General features: G+C 53.9%; 1 protein-coding gene across 4 annotated transcripts in view; it reads right to left on the reverse strand.

Annotated features, from left to right (window-relative positions):
- IGSF9 (immunoglobulin superfamily member 9) overlaps positions 1–8686 on the reverse strand; it is an 18887-nt gene extending 10201 nt beyond the window's left edge. For 2 of the 4 annotated variants that reach the window (XM_025394738.1, XM_025394720.1), the window contains exons 1-4: positions 8663–8686; positions 6479–6710; positions 6045–6233; positions 472–624 (exon numbers count right to left, since the gene is read on the reverse strand). In XM_025394738.1, coding sequence (XP_025250523.1) covers positions 472–624; positions 6045–6233; positions 6479–6536 — 400 coding nt within the window. In that variant the 5' untranslated portion in view covers positions 6537–6710; positions 8663–8686. Of the gene's footprint in view, positions 1–471; positions 625–6044; positions 6234–6478; positions 6711–8662 lie in introns of those variants that run through there. The other 2 variants (XM_025394749.1, XM_025394728.1) reach the window with 1 other exon arrangement.
- Between the last annotated feature and the right edge of the window lie 1436 nt (positions 8687–10122).

Genomic DNA, 10122 nt, shown 5'->3' on the forward strand with positions numbered 1-10122 from the left:
TGCCACTAATCAGTGGCATGACCCAGCGTCACCTATGCAGTGGGAATGATTATGACCTCCTTCCTACTTAGGAGTGAGACAGAAATAATAAGGGCCTGGGTGAAAAGGTATTTTGAAAACACAAAGTGCTATGTGTATGTAAGCTGTGTTTCACTCAGGGCCCAAGAGCCCCCTCTCTCCCACCCACTTCCCTGGCCAGGGAAGCAGGAGGGAAGAGAAAGAGGGAGTTCCTGACACAGAGCCTAGAAGACTGATTGGATTTATATTTGAAGAACTGAAAAGGGCAGGAGTATGGGGGAGGGGTGAGATGCAACTACTAAGTGAGCAAACAAGGACTCTCAGGAAGGGTGGGGCATCGGAGTTGTTTGTGGGATAGAAATAGAACTCCCTCTTCCCCTTTCTCCCACCAGCCAGAGGTCCCCATCCTCCTCCTCCCTGTCCTTCTCCACCACCTGCCCCGCAGCCTCATACAATTGACTGTCAGATGCACCCAGGAGCCGTTAGCAAAATCGTCTTCAGGGATGTGCTGGTCCAGGAAGAACACGCGGCACTCGTACCAGCCCTGGTCTTCCACCCGGAGACCCTCAATCTGGAGAGAGGCCCCCTTCTGCAGCCGGACTCGTCCTGGGGGAGGAGCCCTGAATCAAGGGTGCTGAAGGAACCCCATGGAAGCCCCAATCCCCTGGTCACACTGGTAATTCTTAGAGGTAAGAACAGGCTCAGTCTCTCCCAATTACTCTGAGAGTGTGAGGTCTACAGAGATGCAGATGGGGTTGGGGTCATTCAGGACAGGTCCCTCCATTCAGCCCCTCTGACCGCTCTTGCCGTTCAACAGCTGGGACCCTGTCTACACAAAGAGAAACCAAGGGGAGAGCAGGTGGACAAAACCTTCCCCCTGAACTGCACTCGGCATCCAGGATTGTTGGGGAAGGAGGTGAAGAGCCAGCACGTAGTCTCCTCTGGACTCTTACAGGATCTGGGCTTTTTTTGTAGGGGAAGGTGTGAGCTCCTGGGAGTACTCCTGATAGAGCATTGTTTCCCTGAAAACCTCAGCAGTGTTTGAGGCCCTAGCAGGGGAACCCAGACCCCGCCTGCCAAAGCCCCTAATCCCTCAGGGCTATTATCAGCAGCCTAAGCGCCTTAGGGTGGCCAGAGTCCAGCCCAGCAAGCAGCAAAGTCAGCAGCCTCCTCGCCCCATCCTTTCCATGCCCCGGGGCACTCAGGCCCCAGCAGGCTGACCACATACAGTTCCACAAAGCCACACAACCACAGCACAACCAGACACCTCAACCCCGCTCTTAGTCAGCATCCACACCACACTGCCAGGCTCAGACCGAGGGTGCCTACCCAAGCCCTCAGCACCCTCCCTGGATGCAATTGTGCACCCCAAACGGCTTCATGGGTCCCTGGCAGTGTAGCCTCGTGATACAGGCACACACTTGGGAGCCAGATAGACCTAGGCATGAGTCCAGCTCGACTGTGTACTCTTTTGGTCAAGTTACTTAACCTCTCTTACCTCATCTGTAAAAAGAAGAGACACAAAATTAAGGCGGGGTGGAGGAGAGAAATAACGTAGGGAAGGCATGTAGCATGGTGCCTGGTATCACTGGATGCTCAAATAAAAGTTGTTGAACAAATAAATGAGGTCTAGATTTGAAATCAGAAAGCTGCACTCAAGTCCTGGCCCTGGCCCTAAACTGATCACACATCATCTTCCTTTTCTCTCCCTGCATCAGTGAACAGCACCACCACACACCAAGTTACCTTATCAGGAACCTGGCATCTCCTAGATTCCTCAGTTACCTCCCATATCTACTTGCTCATTAGGTTTTTCAAATCCTACCTCCTAAACATTTCCCCTTCTCTGCTGTCCTCACCTTTACACGTGTGGCATGTCTCACCTGGGTTTCTCCAACAGCCTACTTGCAGGTCTCCCTGCCTCCAGCCTCCTCCCCTCTACATCACATTGCTCATCCCCACCTTGACCTCCGCTGTGAACAAATGGAACTTTCTTTTTTTTTTTTTAGAGACAGGGTCTCACTCTGTTGCCCAGGCTGGAGGGCAGTGGTTTGATTGTAGCTCACTGCAGCCTCGAACTCCTGGGCTCAAGTGATCCTTCTGCCTCAGCCTCTCAAGTAGCTTGTTTACAGGCAAGTGTCACCATGCCTGGCTAATTGTTTAACTTTTTTTTTTTTTTTTTTTTTTTTTTGAGACGGAGTCTCACGCTGTCGCCCAGGCTGGAGTGCAGTGGCGCGATCTCGGCTCACTGCAAGCTCCGCCTCCCGGGTTCACGCCATTCTCCTGCCTCAGCCTCCTGAGTAGCTGGGACTACAGGCGCCCGCCACCGCGCCCAGCTAATTTTTTTGTATTTTTAGTAGAGACGGGGTTTCACCGTAGTCTCGATCTCCTGACCTTGTGATCCGCCCGCCTCGGCCTCCCAAAGTGCTGGGATTACAGGCGTGAGCCACCGCGCCCGGCCAATTGTTTAACTTTTGAAGACAGGGGTCTTGCTATGTTGCCCAGGCTAGTTTCAAACTCTTGGCCTTAAGGGATCCTCCTGCCTCAGCCTCCCAAAGTGCTGGGATTAAGCTGTGAGTCACCGTGCCTGGCTGCATTTTCTTAATCTTATGTTGTATGCAAATGTTGCTCCAAGTCCCTTTGCATAGCGTCCACCCCAGCTCTTCCTAATACTAGAAATTCCGAAGCTGTGAATGTGCTCAGCCCCTGCAATTTGCTTCCATTCTACCTCTAGAGTGATCTATTTCAGAAAGAAGAGAAAAGAAGGATCAAGTTGAGGCAGGCTTTGTGATCTTAGGCAAGAGTCTTTTTGTACTTAGAATGAGTTCCAGGGTGTGGATTCTCTAGGATGGGTGGACCTGCTTAAAGGGCTAGGTGTTGAAATCCCCACCCGGGAGATAAGACTAGGCCTAGCGGGTAAATATTTAACATAATCATACCCTTCTACCTACTGTCAGGATTCCTCAAGAAGGCTAATCTGCCTGGCTGCTGAACCCTGCAGACCCCAGACTGCAACCTCTTCTATGTCCCACATGACACTTTTCATTATTGTGATCTTCTAGCTCCACAAAGAAGGAAGAAGAGGGAAGGAAGATTGAGTGTGGAATACGGGCCATGTAATATTAGGCGTTGTCACCATATTTAATCCTCCCAAGAATTCTATTGTAGCTTAAGGAATTAAAATGTTAAGTTTCTTTCCAAAATCACATGGCTAGCAAGTGACAAAGCCAGGCTTCTTTCTCCAGACGCAGCATGCTTTCCATGGACACGGGTGTTAGGACAAAGTGCTGTTCAGGGCACTGGGCGTAATCAGTATATTCTCACTTGGGAGATGCTGGTAGCCAATGGGTAACAGTGCAAATGTTACTGAGAATATCCAAAGAAGCATACTGCGTGTCCTAGCTTTTCTGACAGTTGGACTGCTAGACCTGTAGTGTTACAGAAGAACAGGAAGATCTCCAGCAGGGCAGCCCTGAGTCCTCTTGAGTCCTGGGCCCACCTCCTGGAGGCCTCCCTCCACCTGCAGAGCTAAAGCCTGTTGACTTCAGATCTTCCCGTATGCAGGGGTGTGTGAAGAAAACAGGAGACACAGTCTCTGCTCTCTTGAGCTCTCGGAAGGCAGGGAACCCACAGTCACCTAAATGGGCAAGTTCATGTCCACACATCCACAAAGAAGTTCAAAAAATGGTGCTAACTGCAGCCAGACATTGCACTATGAAGCAAGAGGAGTAAGGAAGGCTTCTGGGAAGCTGTGACTGGGCAGAGGGTTAAGAATAAAAGGTGGTGAGGGGAGGTGACTAGAGCAAACAGGGGAGTTCTAAGTGGAGAATGAGGTCACTGATTTTTATCAAACAACTCAGGGCAGAGAAAAAAATGCACGTCCCTTCTGCTATGTGGGGCATCTTGAAAATCCCAAGAAATACAGCACAAAAGTCCATCCCGCCATTTTGATGAGTTGGTCTAAGATCCACCTTAGGAAAGCTGGTGTCGACTAAGCCTAACCTTCCTTCCGGAGGCCTGGTCATGGGTTCACACCACATAGGCACTGTACGGGCACAGGCCGGGACACTTTACACACGGCAGCTAACTGAATCCTACTCTTTAGTCCTAGCTTGTTTTGTATTGCTTTCACTCCATGGCACTCGTTGATAAATCCAGTCCCCTCTGCTAGATGCTTCTAGAGTCCTCAAAGATGGGAAGCCTTCCCTTCTGTGTGGTCCCTAATCCTCCAACAGTCTCTGTCAGGGTTCCGCACACATTCTAGACCACCCGCCCCACAACAGTCCCTGGCCCATCTCCCCTTCACTGCCCAGAGGGTTTATGACAGAAGAGCATTGTCCTTAGCAACCTCTACCTTCTGTTGCTTAGCAACTGCAGTTCCGAGTCCCCTACACAAAGGCTGAGAGGCCCCTTCCACACTGTGAGGCAGTAAAAGGGTTAGTGGGCTCACGGGTCTCCCTCAGGTCTCAACTCCCTCGGCCAGAGGGCCCGACCAAGAGCTCCAGACTGAGGTAGGGGTGTGAACAAAGGATAGGAGTAGAGAGTAAGTCCCAGAGGCTACTGCTCACAGCCCCTGCAACTCAAGCAACAGCACAGACAGAAGGAAGACCCACAGGTAGACAAAGTTGCTAACCATCCAGTGGCTTCAGGCCTGAGGGACCTCAAGGCAGGACACAAGCTGGAGAGAAGGAAGAGCTTCAAGTCTCCCTGGTGGAGTCCCAGGAAAAGCCCCTCTCTCTTCCACCTCCCCTTGCCTTGCCCTCAGTCAGGCAACATTTTGAATCTGTCCAGCCTCAGCCCGGCAGCCCAAGACCCCTCCCAGGCCCGGGCAGGCGGAGGCAGGGAGGGAGGGCTGGTGGGTACAGCCGTTTTTTCTCCACTGGTGCTAATTGGGGCCCGCTTTCATCCATTCCCACAGGGCTTGTGTAGACACATACACTCCCACCAGGCTGTTTGCCAATAACTGCCCCCAGTTTGAAAATAAACTTCCCTTCTGCATCACCTGCCTGCACCTCCTCCCCTCTCCGCTCAGCCCGCCCTGTGGCAAGGCTCAGCCAATCCCAGGGTTTCCCTCAAGATTCAAACTAAAGAGGGAAAAGGTGGGGGTCTCCCCATCAAAATCCTCCCAGGTGGCCTTTCCTGGGTCTCCCCTCTCTGAAGAGGAGGCAACAAGACTCTCTCTCAGCCCTAGCCCAGACCCGTCCTCAGGGCCTCCTGCACACTGCCCTCTGAGACCTGGCACTAAACCGCTTAGATTAAGGCTCCATCCGGATTAGGAGGAAGCAGAGCCATTGTAGCCATTCTAGGGAGCCAGCTGGGGTGCAGCAGAAGGCGCCCAGGGAGGCTACACACGATTTTAAGTCCCAACAGGTGCCACCTAAAGCAGCAACCCAGGCCAGCCCCATTCAGTCACTGACCTTTGGGGAACCTGGGCCCTCCCCAGCCACCCTCTCCGTACACCTGTGCTTCTCTACTCAGAAGCAGGCTGAGTGCCCCTGGAAAAGCAGAGAGGTCACAGCCGCACCCATCCTGCTGCCCCATCAGCCCATTCCCTAGAAGACTTGAATCCCTGAGCTAGCATTTAAGGTGATGGGGAAGGGGGAGAGGGCAGAGGAGTGAGCAGGTAGTAGAGCCAGGACCAAGGTAGGGCCAAATGGGGAGACTACAGATCAGGATGAAGTCTGGGAGGTTTCATGATGAGATCTAGAAAAAGCAGTTACAAAATTAGAATGGATACTTGGAATAGGGCTACAGGATCTCCTCTGGAACAGACCACGTGGAGTCCTAAATAGCACAGCTATAATAGTGAGTGTGAGTGTGTGTGTGTGTGTGTAAATGAATGAATCTTTCAATGAATTAACACTGCTTGGGAGCACAACCATGCTTGTTAAGCAGAGTTAAGGCAGCAGGGCTGGAGATGAGATCAGGGCAGGGACAGAGCAGTTCACAGGAGGCCTTGCCCAACTCTACCCAGTCCACCTTTCTTGCTGATACCTGCCTACCTCCCACCTGAGGAGAACTCTTACCCACGTAATCAGGGTCAATTCTGGGAGAGTAGAGGCCGAACTGGATGAAGATGGGAAGCAGGAATCCAAAGCGCAGCCACTCGATGACATGCAGGGGGGGCCGGCCGGCCGGGGGCAGCAGGTCACAGCCCAGCACCACACTCTCCCCAGCCCGGCCCACCACCGATACCACCTCAGGCTTCCCTCGACCTGCATGATGGGTGGCATGAGGGCACAACGGGGGGCCACGGTCAGTGCTGGGAGGGGAGGTGCCATCAGTATCTCTGTAGGCACCTTAGGACTTTGGGTGACTGGAGAAACCCCCAGTTCAGCTTCTCCAGAACCAGCCCTATTCCTCCCCTGCCCTCACATGCTCAAAGAGGAACCCTTGAGGAACACCCCCATACCCACCCCAAGGCTAACAGGGTGTTCTTGAGCCCAGGAGTCGAGCTTACCGTCAGCCCCCTGGCTGATAACCAGGCTGAGGACGGCCAGGCCGAGGCACCACACCATAGCCCAGCTGGCCTGCTCGCCCAGCCCCTCCTATCCACAGGGGCCCAGATGGAGGGGCCAAGGGATGTCCTTCTGATCAGCTCAGGGAACAGGTTTCAGCTCTCACTCATCTGTACAGTGAGGGCTTGGCTCATGTAACACCCGAGGAAGCTGCTCTCCGGAGAACCACCAGATCTAAATGCAAAGTGCAAGGCAACATGCAGAGTTGGCCAATACTGGAGCCCAGAAGAAACCCCACCATTAGAGAAAGGCACTGGGAAGAAAAAGGAGGGAGGAGCGTAAGTAAGTGGGGGGTAGGGGGAAGGGGGGAATCTTGAAGCCCTGAGGAGTAAGAGCAGGAGTAGGAGTACTGGGAGAATGGTGAGTGCTGAATGCAGAGACCAGAAAGGTGAGGAAATAGGGGAGGTTGGGAGAGCTGGGAAGGTCTTAGGAAATGCGGAAGGATTCTGGGGACGCCTGCTTTCTGAGAGTCTTGAAAAACTAAGCCAGAAGAGAACTGGGTTCCTTATATACTTGGAAAAAGATTTTTGAAGGAAGTATGGTAGATCAAGACTTTCATGGCCCAGCCTTCTCTTGCTTCTTTCCTTACTCTTGATGCTTACAAGGTATAGCAGCAAGATGGAACCAGTGCTGTCACCTTCACCTCACTGTGACAAATAAGGGCCCTGAGGATCTCTGTTCAGAGGCAGAGAGCCAGTCAAGGGCAAATCCAGGGCCCTTAACCCTCAGAAAGTGGTCCCCAGGAAACCCCCATACAATCCCTTGTCCTATTTCCCCGGCTTCTATGAAAAACTCTGGAAGCTGGGGACCCAAGGCCTTTCTCCATTCAGTCTCCCTACACTGCTTTGGCAATGAGTGAGGCACTTGGGAGAGGAGGAGCTGCCTCCCCCACCTGCCGGTATGGGGGGCCCAGGCAGCATCCTCCAGGTCTGGACAGGTCCTGGGACTGGCAGCTGGCACAACTTCCTCATGATACTGCCAAACAGCCCTCCCACTGCCAGGCACCACCACCGAAGGACCTCACCCAAATCCCTCCCACTCACTCCCCTCCAATATCTTCGGGGTGGCGAGGTTTGTCAGGCTCTCTCTTCCCCAACCCCAGGCATGGTCCAAAAAAAGCCTGTGAGTCCCTGAAGTGTACAAAATGAGCCCTGGGGCATGGAGGGTAGGAGCTCCTGACAGCCCCACAGATCCTAGGGCAGTCTCAGAGAGCCAGAGGGTCCATGCCAGGGCCCGGTGCAGCCAAGTGGACTCTGCTCTGAGGCCTCCAACCCACTCTTGACCACAAAGTTCAGGATAGACTATAAGACATCCTCCACAGAGTCTGATCCTTTCCTCTACATAATGATCCTGTACCGTCTAACTTCTGGCAATTCACTAGCAACAAAGCCCCCTGTTTCCCACTGCCTCCAGGCAGCTCTCCCATACTTCCCTGAAAAACCTTTTTCCAAGTATATAGGAACCCCCTAGTTCTCTCCTGGCTGTTTTCCAAGACCCCGAGTAACTAGGTATCCCTAGAATTCCTCCGAGTCTCCTAATATCTTTCCAACTTCCCCGGCCTCCACTATTTCCTCACCCTTCTAGTCTCCTCACACACCACTCCCTCATCCTCCCATTATTCCCTTTCCAGTTATCGCTACTATGCACAGTCCCCCCACAATTCCAGCTTCTCGCACCAGATCTCCAATTGCAGCAGGCCCCCTGCGCTACAAGGAACTCCCTTCTGGTCTCCCCGCCCCCCAGCCACTTCTCCCCATCCTCTCCTGCCGAGAATTCTCCTCCCTGGGATTCTCCTGCCTCGGCTCACAATACAATTCTGATACCCCACCCCCAACAATTCCTTTCTCCCTCGCATTCTACGGTCCCCTGGAACTCCTCCTTTCTCTTAGAACCCACCAAGAACTCCCCCACATTGCCTCCAGAACTCCTGCAGTTCTCCGGGAACCCCCACCCACCCGCCAAGAATTCCACTTCACTCCCCAGAACTCCCCTAGTTCTGCTCCCCCAACGAATTCCACTTCTCTCTAGAACTCCCCGCTTTCTCCTGTCCCCCATAACTCCGCACTACTCTCCATGCCCCCGCCAGCACCCCCACTTCTATACCCCCAGTACACCCCCTCCCTCACCTGCTCCGCACCGCTCTGCTCCACTCTCGCCGCTACACAATAGGGGGCGGACCCGCCTCCCCGCCTCGGATGCCCCGAGCGCCTCCCGTCGCCCTGGAGACCGCCAATCCCCCTCCCGCGGCGGCCAATTGGAGCCGCCAGAGGCGCGTTGAGGCGGGCGGGACCCCTGAGCGGCCTGGGAGTTGTAGTTTCAGGAGGGAAGGGTTCGGCGGCACGTGGGCTCAGGTCGCCCCCTCGTGGACCTCTGCACAGCCAAGCGTGGAAAGGCCGGTGGGTCGCTTCCCGCCGCCAGCAACAGGGGCCGCCGGCTCCGGCCAGCGCTCCAGGGCTGCGGGAGCTGGCCCCTTGCCGTCCTTCTTTCGGCGACCCTCTCTGCTCCCTGAACGGGCGCGCCACAGAGGCGGCAGCAAGGGTTGAAATCTGAGCCTGGGGGCAGGAGCACCAGGCGGGGAGCATGACTCCCCGCCCTCCTCCCAGGGGATCCACCCAGGTTCCGGGCTCATCCGATCTCCTCCCCCATCCCCATTTCCACCTCCACCCATTGCTTCTCTAGCAGGACTGGAAATACCTGTCTGCATTGGCGAGCTCCCAAATCTTGCCCAGGCGCCTCCCACCGTGTGCAGCTGGGGAAGTCTGCTCTGAGCGTGGGGTTGCCAAGTCAGCTCCCGAGGCAGCTCCGGCACCAACGACCCAGAGAAACAGGCCCAGAGGGGAGAAACGACAGATATCCTGACACAGGAGATTGAAAGGGAGGAATGAAATAAAAGATCACTTACTGGACCACTGCAGGGTGCCAGATCCTGGACTAGATGCTTTATAACTCCTGTGTAAACTTCACAGAAACCCTGCGAAGTAAGTAGAGCTCCCGTTGACTAATGAGAAAACTGAGGCTCAGGGAGCTGAAGTAACTTGGCCCAGGCTTTCCCATCTAAGATATGGCAGAGCTGGATTGAGACCCAACCCAAACTTCATCAAACCCACTCCCTAGGAGACATCACCCTCAGACACAAAGATATCTTGCATATCTTGCCCCTCAGAGAGTCCACCTCCTCAGCTTGGTGATGCTGTAGGGATGCAGGGTTGGTTTAAGCAATCATTGCCTGTCCAGGTCCTTGCCATTCAGTTGGCTCCCTTGGAAGCCTTCCTTGAAAGTAACATGCTGATCTCATCCCAATCTGAAGTACTGAGACTCAAACCGGGTGCACCATGCATCAGACTCACAGAATCATTGCTGTAACATCATGAGAGACCCTCCGGGATGGGCCTAAGCACTGCTTGGCCCCAGAATCCCTGGCACATCATTTCTCCATGTAGTCATCCAAGCCCCTATCTGATTACATCCTAGTCCAGGAAGCTCAGCACTACTGTGGTACCCATTCTATCCTTAGTAAGCTCTGCCTGCTGGACAGTTCTTCCAGGTGTAAAGGTTTTAGTGCTTTTGGGTGACTGAGATGGAAGAG

Source organism: Theropithecus gelada, chromosome 1 (genome assembly GCF_003255815.1).
Source record: "Theropithecus gelada isolate Dixy chromosome 1, Tgel_1.0, whole genome shotgun sequence".
NCBI classification, from domain to species: Eukaryota; Metazoa; Chordata; class Mammalia; order Primates; family Cercopithecidae; genus Theropithecus; species Theropithecus gelada.